The 13862-nt window shown below is 42.2% G+C and overlaps 1 protein-coding gene across 1 annotated transcript in view; it reads left to right on the top strand.

The window, feature by feature from the left end:
- The window catches only part of LOC126355317 (solute carrier family 22 member 7-like), a 159636-nt gene extending 147687 nt beyond the window's left edge, over positions 1-11949 (top strand). The window contains 1 exon segment of the mRNA XM_050005610.1: positions 11938-11949. Coding sequence (XP_049861567.1) covers positions 11938-11949 — 12 coding nt within the window.
- The last annotated feature ends 1913 nt before the right edge of the window (positions 11950-13862 follow it).

Here is a 13862-nt window from a genome sequence, read left to right as displayed (position 1 = left end):
GAATACTGTGATAGAAGTTTAAATTGTTCGACACTTCCGTGCGCATCGAGCAATAAAAGGAGAACGATCACCATTACTTTGAAAGCAAAAGATAAAATTTTTAGCAGACACTCTAATTTTCTGTTTTCTCTGTGTATGCATTCCTCCGACCCCTTTTGAGTGTGTCGAGTATGTTTTACACAGTGCCTCTTTAACGGAAGTCGAAGGCCATTTCTGTATTTCCCCCGGGGCGGCCCATTAGGAAACAACACGGTATCATATAAGGACCCCGTTTCCACGTGGCGACCCGTACACGATGAAGCGACAATTTTGTTACGGCATTTTTAAATTAGGCTTCCACTTAATCGCATTACACGCCTAAGGTAGGCGTTGTATGCATATAAATCATGCTTATTGATATTTCCCTAGGCAAGAGGACGATTAAAACGTTCGTTGCCCTCAAAAGTTTTACAATGCTGATGGCGAATACGCAGATCGTTATTCCGAATTATTATATCCAGTAATCTGAACATAAAAGATACCAATCACATTTTAACGGTACCACCATTGCAATCTCGTACTGTTGTGGACTCATAAAACCGAAGCTTTACTACACGGTAATAAGTGGAACTTTCCATTGTTCGAATTATAGAGCCGGAGGTGCCCACACCGAGTGCATTTTGGCACCCACAGGTAGAAGATCGGCAGAATGTAAGCTCCCTGCAAATCACACAGAACTGAGCGAATAATTCTTATCGTGACGAATTCGTGAGACGATATAATTTTGGGAGTAACACAAACAAGTGTTAGAAAGCATTTAATACTTACATTACAGTACATATAAATGAAATGATGGATGATTTCGTGACCCCGACGAAGATGTTCTTGTATAAGACATTCTCATGTGGGTAAGTTTCAACGCCAGAGAACTGTGGCGAAATGCCCGACGACCTACAGAGAATCGGCACTCCACTCCCTGCGTTTTTTCGTGGTTGACACTGAAAATAAATAAATAGAATGTGGTCCGCTTATATAGATGCAGTGACATATACTGTTAAATTGTTGGCAGTCAATGTCAGAAAAAGAACAACAGCCGCAATATAACAAGCACTATTCCTATGAACCGACATATATTGTAACAGCAACATAAAATTAGTTCTGGGGAGAGTTTAATCGAGTCTGAGATTGACTGGGAGAATACTGAAGACATTGTAACTCATTTACGAAAGGCTTGCATAAAAGTTTTTCGGCAGGTTCTTCTGTATTTTAGGTGATTTTTGGACGTTTTGGAACGCGAGCTTAAAAGAGGTAACAGAGAACGCAAAGAAGAGCAGCGTGTTTCTTCACGGATCGATAAGTTAGCGCAAGATCGTTATGAAGACGCTAATCAAAATGCGTTTGTCATCGTGGATAGGAATCTTGTTAAAATGCAGAGAACATTCGTTTTACAAGTAGGGCAACATGAAAATTACTTGAGGCTTAGGTAGTTGATCTTAATGATCCAAGACTGTTTAGCCACAGAGATTAATATTTACAGAACCAAAGTCCATTAATTAGTTGTAACAATGAAGAACGAATGCATTTACAATATCCACCACCATAGCTTGTAACTGCTATGCGGAAGACTTGGTTATGACTCTCGGTACAAAAATTGATTCAAACGGCTCTGAGCACATCAGCGGTCATCACTCGCCTACAACTTAGAACTACTTAAACCTAACTAACCTAAGGACATCACACACATCCATGCCCGAGGCAGTATTCGATCCTGCGACCGTAGCGGTCACGCGGTTCCAGACTGAAGTGCCTAGAACCGCACGGCCACACCGGCAGACGACTCTCGGTAAATTCAGGGATTTTATCTTAGTGACAGGACGGGAACAGAGTGTACACACCGTCTTTATGGTAACTAAGGAGCTACTAGCATCCTAAACAGCGCTCCCAGATCATGTCAATACGACATCCAAATGAAAACATTGGAAGAGGATGTACTGAAAGCTGTATAGAGCCATTAGTTGGAGTTACTGTTCGGTCGACAGCTCCTCAATTGCAGCCACGAGACTGAGTGCATCCCGAAAAATGGCAACAGCGCACAATGGCCCGTCCAAGTGGCGTCCACGCCTCGACAGCGCGTAACTTCAACGATCTAACGGGAACCGGTGTGTCCACTGCAGCAAGGCTGTTGCCTCTGTAATGTGGCGGGTTCGTCCATTCACGCTTCGTGTGTAACTGTGTCACATCAGATCCTTTTCCCCAGTCACCTGGAACTTGGTGCAGGACGAGTGACTCGCAGTAACTGCAAGCTAAGTAAAGGCTAATGGCAAAATTTACTCTATACAGGCCTGGCGGTTTATTTGTTCTAACATTTTCTGTTGCCTCTGAAGGCGAAGGATGCACTTATTTTATATATATATATATATATATCTTCCATTCGACATTCTGTGTGATATTCAAAATATGGTGTATATGTCTTCGATTCTCCCGCACGAATGACTTTTTAATAGCGGATTTAAAACCATAGTTTACCTGTTACAATGCTCCATTGCCACCCTAGATAGCGACTGGATAGTGACTGGACAGAAACATTCGACCCACTCAGAGTCATTACATACGATTAAAATTTTTTCGTTTTGTCAGCGATACCTTTCGCTATCGTATCTTGTTATACTCGTATAGCCAAGAATTGCTGCAATCTTGTTTTTGGAAGGAGAATTGAACAATCCGTTCCCCAAGAAGTATTCGAATTTTTTTATTGAACCACGGTGGGCCTTTTCAGTCCTTAATCTGCATACTCGGTAAACATTTCTTCAGTTCTAGATTTACAAACAGTTTACAGTTTGCTCATTATTATTCTATGATCATCATATTGGAAATTCTGATGTCCTAACACTATTTAAGTAGGATGAGTAGAAAGCTAACAACTGCTAATCTTCTCTTTAATCCATAAATAACCTCCTAGATATCTTCGTGAATTAACAAGCGTCAGTAAACATGGCCGCTATTATGACTTCATGTTCGGTATGCCCTGTCTCTACACTGAAACTGACCATAAGGTCAGTCCGGTTTGTAGCTAGCTGCATTGCATGTAGCTCACCGAATTAGCTGCTCAATATTCATTAGAATATGTTCACACTTTCTTCAAAAGGCTGCCCATATCATCTGCATATACATCTCAGTCTATGTTTGTTATGTCAAAGTTGGCTCCAGCTAAAATTGTATACAATGAACTCGGGAAGTGGTAAAAGTCCGACTGTTCTCCTGCGCCGGTTCCTTTTGTACAGATAACTTGGCACTGAGACTCAGTTTCGGCCGCGATATACCTGGTGTCTATAACTGAAATCAAATTTTCAGGAAGCTATAGAAAGGGAACCACCGTTTAGAATGAACAGAATATTATTGATGCAGGGGGAAACGTGTTGGAATAAAATAAAATAAAACTAATGAAAGTGTTACCAGTAAATGGTGATGTAGTATCTCAAAGTAAATGGGGTCGATTACAAAATCAAATGTGTCTAAAATCTAATGGGACTTAACTGCTAATTTAATCAGTCCCTAAGCTTACACACTACTTAACCTAAATTATCCTAACGACGAACACACACACCAATGTCCGAGGGAGGACTCGAACCTCCGCCGGGATCAGCCACACAGTCCATGACTGCAGCGCTAGACCGCTCGGCTAACCCCGCGTTACGTCGATAATTAATGACAGATGAATCATAATACGAATGCTGTGGTTTGAGTTGCACTTTACACCGTCCGTACTGTTCAACTTTCGTGACTGCACAAATTCGTCAGTCACCGGATGTGGTACAGTTAGTTAGTCTACAGAAATGACGTACCACATCAGTTAGGAGAAATCGGTTTTTAATTAATCTGTAGCCAAAAATCGTAGGAAAAAAGAGATGACATTGGCTTTTAATTGCCCTAGTCCCAAGAACAGCATAAAAATTATGTAGTTTTATGTCGTGAGACTGCCGCAGCGCATTTTAAGTATACTGTTCGCCGTGTGCCACAGGCTGAAATCGAGAAACAGCATCTTCTAGAAGAGTTCGGAAAGTCTCAGGGGTTACTATCCGAATGAGCTGCACACTGCAGGTCTTCAGCTCAGCTACGTTCGTAATTAGAGCACGGAACACAGCTTCTTTCAAATGACCCCATGTCTAGAAGTCACATAGATTAAGATCAGGAGATCTGAACGGCCAGGCTATAGGGGAATGATGCCTGATAATTCCTGCATTTCAGAAATTTCTCTGAAGCAACCACTACTTCACTGGTAGCGCCATCTTGTAAAAAATGATACTTCACAAATTACAGTGTAGCTCAAAAGAACGCTCAAGGTGACTCCACAAGCACCATGCTAAGCGAGTAGCTGCTTTGATTAGTAGCTCCCTCTGTGTACTGCAACCTTGATGTATCTATGAGAATCTTACAACTCTCTACTTCATCAGGCAGATAAAAAAATCCAGTGCCAAGTTTGACACAGGATCACCGCAGTATCAGGTTGAGACTCTCCATTCCATTCCAGACCAAGGACTCCAATTTGCAATAGAGACTGCAGATCGTTAGCTATCGTTGAATCCTGCAACTAACACCCATTGTTGGAATTGTGGCTGAACAATCCATATGATGAAGGTACTCAGTGATGGGCTACTAGGACTTCGTGCCTGTATGTAAAGGCCTTGAGCAACTTTTTGTATCCTACATACCAATTTTTCGGGAGGGATGGAGCTAATACCCTCTCTTGTTGACTGACAGGGCCACTCTTCCCATGACTTCATCTACGGTTTTAAAAAGCATTTTTGACGGAATTTTGTAACAGTATTGCTAGTAAATATTGGTTTCCACTGATGAATCAAAGGAAGGAGACAATGTCACGTGTTCTGTTATCTCCATACATCTTGTTATACAATGTGTGTGTATTTATATATGTCTGGTTATTCCTCCCAAAGCCAAGAACGATTTCAAACAATTGTGGCACTGAAACAGCAGGCCTCATGAGTATCAGTACTGTTCGGTTTATAGCCTGCTAGCTTCAATAGGAGCAGAGATAGGGTAGAAACGTGTTTTTACAACCTCTGGTGTAAAGGCTGTCCTGCATGAGAGGTATGTTGTATGGAAAAGTATCCGCCTGCCAAATGAATCTGCTTTCCAGGTTTGCCTAGACGTTAGGGACAAGAAACTGTTGTCCTGGTCCCAATATAAAAGATGCGCTGCATGGAAGGTGTGTTGTGTTGGAGTAGCACCCTGCCATGTCGGAGAGGCGTAAGGTGGGAGAACTGGTGGCTTGTTTAATTGAACTGTGCAACAGAAGAAGCTAAGTAAGGCAATGAGAATGGCTGAGGATGGTTTGAGACGGGCTGATAAGGAGATGGAAAGAGACATGACGAAGAAGATATGGTCAGAGAGAGGGGGAAAGAAGATGTGGTCGGTGGAGGGAAAGGACAATGAGAGGGGGGCGAGGAGATAAGGGGAATGGGAAGGAGCAGATAGATAGAGGTGGGAGGACGAGGTGGACAAACAGACGGAGGTAAGATTGAACACAGGAGTGGAGGAGGAGATATGTTCAGTATTTGCGTCAAACACATGTGTGAGCGAAGCGAGGGAGAAATTACTGTGTTCATCAACAAAATACGCCTACCGAGCCAATGCTAGGTGTAGTATGTGAGCCGTGTGACTCGTCACAGTGTATTGGCTTCTTTTCGTGTTCTCTCTTCGTTGCGCGTTTTGGTGGGACTGCAGTGCCATCTGCTGGCCTTATCATGCTCCAGGTAAGTTTGCAAGAGCAGACTAGTTGAATTGACAATGTGCACAGCACAGGACCTGACCTTGCCTTTTTTTCGCCTGCAACAGGAAGGCTGTTGCATGACCGGCATTTCCCTGATTCCTCGGTGGTTGGTTGGTTGATTGTTTTGAGGTACAAAGAGACCAAACTACAGGGTCGTTAGTCCCTTTTCCCTGACACAAACAAGGCTCAAAGTAAAACAACACGTTAAGTTCGTTAGGGAAAGTAAAACTTAGAAAAGGAATTCGGAACCAAACTTAAAAAGGACGCGAATGGAACGAACAAAAAACGGGGAAAGCTGACACCGCAATCAAAATTAGAAGAATGTATTATAACCATAGAGCAGATGGTACGGGCTGGCTGATCATATGAATGAAAGAGAATGAGCCAGCCACTCTGAAACACACTAAAATGTCCACCCCAAAAGACAAGGCGAGATAAACACATGCAGGCAAAAGGCGAACACCACGATAAACAAATGCCAAGAAAGAGGGACAGATTTGAAATGGAGGTAGGGTGGAAGTCCCAGAGAGGACAAACACCCACCCTTAGATTGTATGATAAAACCCCTCTCACGAATAAAGCGTAAAGCTAAATCTGCTATAGAGCCATTGTCGGCCCACATTGAAGGTAGTGAATGTTAAAAGTCCTCCGCAGAGCGGCTAAGATTAGGAAGTCCAGCAAGATGCGAACAGCCGCCATAGGGGAGCCACAGTGTCAACGAGGAGGGTTCTCGTGACAGAGGATGTAACCATGCGTTAGAAACGTATCGCCAATGCGAAGCCGGCTGAGATCCACCGAACACCTGAAGGAGGCCTGCATGGAGCACTTCCGCACATTCGTGGTCTCTTTACTGGTACGCAAATTTTTTGTACATACTGAGACTATTCTGCGTCCTTAGGGCCATGTGAAAGGTCCAGGCGAAGTTTCGGCCTGGCTTTAAACCATGGAGGTATACGGGAAAGAACCTCAAGTAGAGATGGTAAGGGGAGGGACCCCAGTTGAGACAGAAAGGAGTGGACGCGTATCGTAATCGTAAGCCCTGATCTGGGCCGCATACGCTGGAGCTTAACCGCCGTGGTTGGGAAAAGAAGACGGGAATTAGAATGTTCAGGAGAGCTATTAATGTGTGCAACGTAACTGGCGAGCAGTTTTGCACATCTGATCTTCAATGGAATGACTGCAGCCCCCACCAGGACGCTCGTAACTGGACTGGTCCTAAAATCTCCTGTCGGTAGTCGAACTCTGCAGTGGTGAACTGGGTCGAGTAAATGCAACGCCCAGGGCGCCGCCGAACCAGAGATGACACTCCCATAGTCAAGGCTGGATTGAAGAAGAGCTACGTAGAGCTGCAGCACCGTGGAGCGATCTGCACCCCAGTTGGTGTTGCTAAGGCAACGGAGGGCATTGTGGTGTTGCCAGGACTTCCGCTTCAGCTGTCGAAGATGAGGAAGTCAAGTCAATCTAGAGTCGAAGGATAAAATCTTCTCCAGTTACCAACCTTTTAGAAATGTTTCCTGAGGCATTTCCGACTCCTTGTCTTCAGATGACCCTTACCTGATGTTGATGGATAGGAAGTCCGTCAAAATATTTGTTCTTGACTCGTAGAATAAGAAATGTTCGTCACCTTTCTTGCATTTGCTGAAAGTCTACAGAATATTATAGTATTTCACCATATCGTTAATAGTTAGCATACTATAGTCTTATTTTAAGTTACTACAACTATTACGTAACGTCAACCGTCTTACCCCAGTCCATCAAACTCAGTCATTCAACGATTTTCAACAGTAGAGACGAACAACTACCTTATATATAATTCTGTTGGCGAGTAATCTCTTTAAAAAGCGACGTCAAACTGCTCCTCACTGATGGAGGATTCGCAATTATTATGAGCTTTCTTCCAAAGTCCTTAACAGAGTCTACATGCTCTTGTTGATGTCGAGCTATTTTATGGGTTACTTTTGAGAGCAGTATTATGGAATGAGTTTGCATACTCTTCACCTAATCATCCTAAACATTATCATCATATCACTAAAATAGCGCGAATGATAGATTCTTCCCAATACAGTCACTAAATACGTGCTTACAGGATGGCCCAAAGGAAGGTAATGACAAATCGATGTCGTGGTTACCCTAATAATTTGATAGCAAGATAAATCCACATTATTCAGTGTATGAATATGCGCATACAAAACTTTATAAATGTTGTAATGATTGCGAAACTAAATATGCGTATCAATTATGGGAAACCATTCAGCAACCAGTTTCAGCTAGCACTGCTATATTATGGCACATACCTGTTACTAAGATTTTGCTTCACCTTGTTCTACAATATGATTAGCAGTTCTTCGACAGATGAATTACGCAAACATTTCGGCGGTGTTCAGTGAGGGTTCTTCACAAAGGTAGCAATATATTTAAGCTGAACACTGTTGAATTCTTGATGCTTTACAGTTGAAATACGATCTGATTTACAAACTTTTGTATAAAGCAACTTCCGCTATGAACCGCCCCAGTTGTTTATATAGTACCAGTAAGCAAAAATGCGTTGTAGCTAAATAGGTTATGAGTACAATAGTCATCGAGTCAATACTATTAGCAGTTTTGTGACACATTGTGGTTACAGGCAACGGAATTAGCGTAAACTGGTAATGCAGTAATGAATGTACTAGTGATACACAGTGTTTGCTTTGTATAACAGGCGTATAAACCTGTATTTCTACTGCACCATTAACTCGCTATCGATTCACATATATCGATTCTTTTACTTTTTGGAGCAACAGTCTTCAGACTGGTTTCAATGAGGCACGTCAAATATTACTCTCCTGTGCACTGCCCTTCGTTTCAGAGTTGCACTCGTATCCAGCGTTCGCAAACGTCTGATAGTTATCTTTCTCTACAATTTTTACCATCTGAAGTTTCCTCAGGTACCATGGAAATCAGGGTGCAAAACGAAACATCACAGTTTGCATCGTGATTTTCGGATAAGTCTCTTTCGGTTCGGTGTTCCTTATATCATACTGAAAGATTAGTCCACCCCTACCGTTTCTCCGTATTGGCATCATGAATACGGAAACATGAAGTGTTAGCGGCTGGAAACGTATAATATGGTGGCGCCACTACAGTACCCTTATCAGCGATCAGCGTTTCCCGCTTTAAGTACACTTCGTGCAGCCTTGCGATAGCGATCTGATTTACGCCGGACAGCTGAGCAGCACTGCACGCGGTGCGGCTGGAATTAACGGTAGCGCAATTACCGGTTTCGAAGTGATTGTCCGCCGCAACTAAATCCTCGATCTCAATGCACGTGCATAGGCAGAGAGTGATTACAGCTCTCCGTCCGAGCAGCGGCAGACACCTTTTGGCGTAGAGAAAGTCATTTGCATCTCAATGTTGGAGTTTCCAGTGTGATACTTTACCCTCCATATTTGTAACACTGTGATACGTTCTAGACCAGGAGAGTGACAATCTGAACTACTTTTAAAGAATACGCAGTAATGTATGACTCATAAGCATCCATGGCATGTCAGAAGACCACAGCACGTATAATCCAGGCATACAGAAAACAAACACTTGCCAGTGAAATGAGAATCCATCCTAGATTTTAACTCTTCCACAATTAGAGGCCATCAGTTTGTATGGCATTAACGAGATGTACGGTTATCACCCTCGCAATCCAGGGGTTGTAACATCATAGCTTAGACACGGCATACTTTTTGTTGATTCACTTAGCTTACTATTTCTTCTCATCATCCCATCGTTGAACTTCTGTAATTAGTGTACGATTAATTCGATACTGTAATGAAGTGTAAGTATGCACAATAGGAGCAAATGATCTTTTTTCTTCCTCATGTAATGTCTTTTATTATCTCTAAAATTAAATAATGTTATTTAAATAATTTTGTTTAGAACTACCTATATGTGCAAATGATATGTTTTGGTTAATTTGATTGTTTACTGTTATGTAAACTGCTGACCTCCACTTAGGATTCTTAGTTATTCTGTATGTAAAAGGTAGTGTGGTTCTCTCGGGAACGGAACTGAGTAGCGCGCGCAAGTTGTTGTTGGTCTAGGTGAAAAAAGTGGAAGAAGAGTCAGTTGGGGACGAGCTACCAAACTGTGAACTGCCCATCTAAATGTTGTATATTGTGCTGGTCCCGAGCGAGGCTTTTTTTAACGCTTTCCAATGCCTCGGATGGATGAATAAATTGCTGGAACTACACTGGAATTGGTATCTATCATCGCCACCAAGAAATGACAGAGTCCAGCAGTTTTACCTACAAATCCACCTGCCAACATGCAATCTCCACCACATTGCGCAATCACTGTAACGGAATACTGTAATAATGTGCAGTGAAGAATCAGCTTATTGGATGTGTTAGTTTGCTCAAATATAAGGTAATATATAACTGAATGTATGTACCTACCTTGTTTTTTCCTTATCATAACACCTCTCAGGTTCCTCTCTAATTGAACTTAAGTGATAACAGAGCGTCCCTACTGAAAGAACATCAAAGCCCAGTTCTCTGCTAATTGAACATAGTAAAAAGAAAGTTAAAGTTAATGTGGCAAGAGAGTGAGTTAAAGTAAATGATGCTAGCTGAAAATAATTTTCCTATTAAAACCGCTTATTAAAGTGTTGTTGCCAACTTTAAAATTAAAAGTTCTTAAGACTCAAGCTTGTAAATTTTTGGTTAGTAAATGATCACATTGCTGCCTGTTGTAAATCGCAGGAGGTGAGTCAGTATCTTACAGATACATTAATTTTGTGTCTCACTGTAGTAAAAGTGGAAAACTGCAGTTGTGAAAAGTTATATACTCATGCTTGTTAAGCACTTGTTTCTTTTGGGTATTGAAAGTGTGTAGATAGTTTAATAGGATCCACAGGTTATCCTTTATGCTCATGATAAGTAATAATTAAAAGAAAGACCACTATTCATGAAAACAATAGTTTCTTTATTCAATAAAACAGTGAGAAGTAACCTGTTAGTGAATTCCATTTAACTTTCATTCTAAATAGAAAAGTATTTAGATGAGAGAGGCTTAACCTGTTTCAAGTTCATAATTTTGCAATGAACTACATTTACAATTTTATGTCAGCTAAGAAAATGTTATGAAAGTAATACTGAACCTCTCTCCAATTTATGATTCTACAGTGAATGTTAATAGTGATGTTTGAATAATCCATGAAAGTAATAGTGTATATTGTTATCTGTTATATTTATGGCAATAGTTGTTCTGATCTGTTAACTCCAACCTTAACCTGAACACACTGCATTCAGGTGCCAGAGTTCATTGTACTCACCTGTGGCAAAGTATAGGTTGTGTTTGTCCGTTGAAGTTAACCATACGTAATTTCTTAAACAAAAATGTTGGACGTTCTCTTGCCTTATTATGCTGGCGACTGTTTCCTTTACTCTTTAAACAGTGCAGCTAGGTAAAATATAATTTAAATGTTTACGTAATTCTGACTTTCACTTCCGATAAGCCGCCTCCGTTAGGTACAACACGGTCAACATAACAAAATTCCTCTCAGAGGGTAACACTGCACTGCTTCTTCATGCTATAATTACTTGAGTAAGAATAATTTTACTATACGAACTGCCTTCAGATTTGAGGTTATGGAATAGTAGTAGCAAACAGTAGTGTTATACGTGGCTTTTCCATGACAGGACTAATTGTTCTGTTGGAGCATGGTAAGCAATAAACCAAACATAGTATTTGATTGCACAAGCTACGTAAATTCTTTTGTAGTATTATAGGGTGCAGTCACAAATTCTTTGTGACTACACTTGTCTCAGCCTTTCTATTGAGGACATGAACTGTCAGTAACGTGTGCACTAATAAATGTCACTACTTTGAATGTATTGCGTCCTATCCGAGCTGTAGGAATGTATACGCGATATACTAGTATCTGGTATGCACTTATGCTGACTTAACGGTAGTTCTTGCGTCTAGTACTGGCTATTGTTTGGTTGGATGAAATGGGGCGGAATGAGTCCGTCGCAACTGCACTGAAGCTGCCGGAGTAGGAGCACACACTTGTTTCTGCAGCACAGTGGCATAGATTACTCTGCTCTGGGTCCCTGGTCGACTGACAAGCATGTGTCTTCTTGTCGAACCAGTAAATCGATAACAAGTTAATCGTAATACTAAGTTACTGCGTTTTTCAGGTGACATATTGAATTCGGCTTCTCTTGTGTTTGGTGTCGTTCTGAGTACATGAGTTCATGCCATATTATTTTTTATATTTTTTTATTTGAGTCATCAGTATTCCGACTCACAGGTTTGATGCGGTCCGCCACGGATTCCTCTCCTGCGCCCATCAAATCATCTCCAATTAGAACTTGCAACATACGTCGACAATTATTTGCTGTTTGTATTCCAGTCTCTGATTTCCTCTGCAGTTTTTGCCCTCTACAGTTCCCTCTTGTAGCATGGAACTCATTCTCTCATGTCTACAGATGAGCTATCATCGTGTCCCTTCTCCTTTCCAATGTTTCCACATTCCTCAGTTCTCAGTCCTTACATGCCTTATCTCAGGGTAATTAAACATCGGTGGTCACTGCATATAGACTCAGTTGCGCTGTTGTCCGCTTCTAGTGATCCTTGTCACATTTCCCGAGTTGGTGGATGAGATGGCTCTGGGAAAGTCGTAGATTGCTGGAAGAGTCTTCTTTGTGCGAGCTGACAAATATCAAGGACGTGGGGCTCGCTATCCACATCATACAGGTCGTGTGCTGGATGTTCGTGAAGCAAATGCAAAATTCGCCTAGGATCTTCATTTCCCCGTACTGCTGTAGTTTATAACAAGCTAAGTAGATATTGAGACCACAACAGACCGACAGAGAAATCTCGTTCAGGCAGTGGATATAGACCGCCAAGTATCGGGGTTATTTGCGGGAGTAGGAGCAAACACGCGGTTCTGCAGCACAGTGGCATTACTCTTTGCTGTGTCCTCGATTGACTGAATGGTATGTGTCATCGTGATAAGAAAGTAAGGCGATAACAAATTTATAGTAATACTAACCCCACGGCAATCTTTAGGTGTGATATTGGATTCGGCGTCTCGTATGTTTGGTGTCGTCCTGCGCACATACCTATTATTTATTTTTTTATCCGTCTTCTGACTGATTTGATGCGATCGACCACGAATTCCTCTTCTGTGACCACCTCTTCATCTCAAAGTAGCACTTGGAACATACGTTCGCAGCTATTTGCTGGATGTAGTAGAGTTTCCCTCTGCAGTTCCCTCTAGTATCGTGAAACTCATTCACTTATGTCTTAACAGATGTCCTATCATCCTGTCCCGACTCCTTGTGAGTGTTTTGCACATATTCTTTTCTCTCCAATTGTGCACAGAACCTCCTCATTCCTAAGTACTCAGTTCTCAGTCCTTGAAAGCCTTATCTCAGAACAATTCAGCATCGGTGGGTGCTTCCTACAGATGGAGTAGCGTTGTTGGTTGCTTCTAGTGATCTTTGTCGTCGTTCCATTTCCCCAGTTGCTCGATGAGGGGTTTCTGGGAAAGTCACGATTTGCTGGTAGAGTATTCTTTCCGTAAGTTGACAGCTGCCAACAAATAAACCGCCAGGTCTGTATAGAGCCCCATTTCCTTTGTATAGGAAGTAAACTTTGCCATTAGCCTGTACTTAGCTTGCAGTTACTGTGAGTCACTCGTCCTACACCAAGTTCCAGGTGACCGGGGAAAAGAACCTGATGTGACATAGTTACACAAGAAGTGTGAAAGGACAGACCCGCCATATTACAGAGGCAACAGCCTTGCTGCAGTGGACACACCGCTTCCCGTTAGATCATTGAAGTTAAGCGCTGTCGGGCGAGGGCGGCACTTGAACGGCTGACAATCCGGCCGCCATGCGCTGTTACCATTTTTCGGGGGCACTCAGCCTCGTGGTTGCAATTGAGGAGTGAGTGACGAAACAGTAGCGGCCCCGGTCAAAGAAAACTATCATAACGACAGGGAGAACGGCGTGCTGGTCACACGCCCCTCCTAACTGCATCCCCAGCTGAGGATGACAGAGCGGTCGAATGGTCCCGATGGGCCACTTGTGGCCTGAAGACGGGGTGTACAACATTA

The sequence above is a fragment of the Schistocerca gregaria genome, chromosome 3, assembly GCF_023897955.1.
Source record: "Schistocerca gregaria isolate iqSchGreg1 chromosome 3, iqSchGreg1.2, whole genome shotgun sequence".
NCBI lineage: Eukaryota > Metazoa > Arthropoda > Insecta > Orthoptera > Acrididae > Schistocerca > Schistocerca gregaria.
This window is presented reverse-complemented; position numbering and strand designations above follow the sequence as displayed.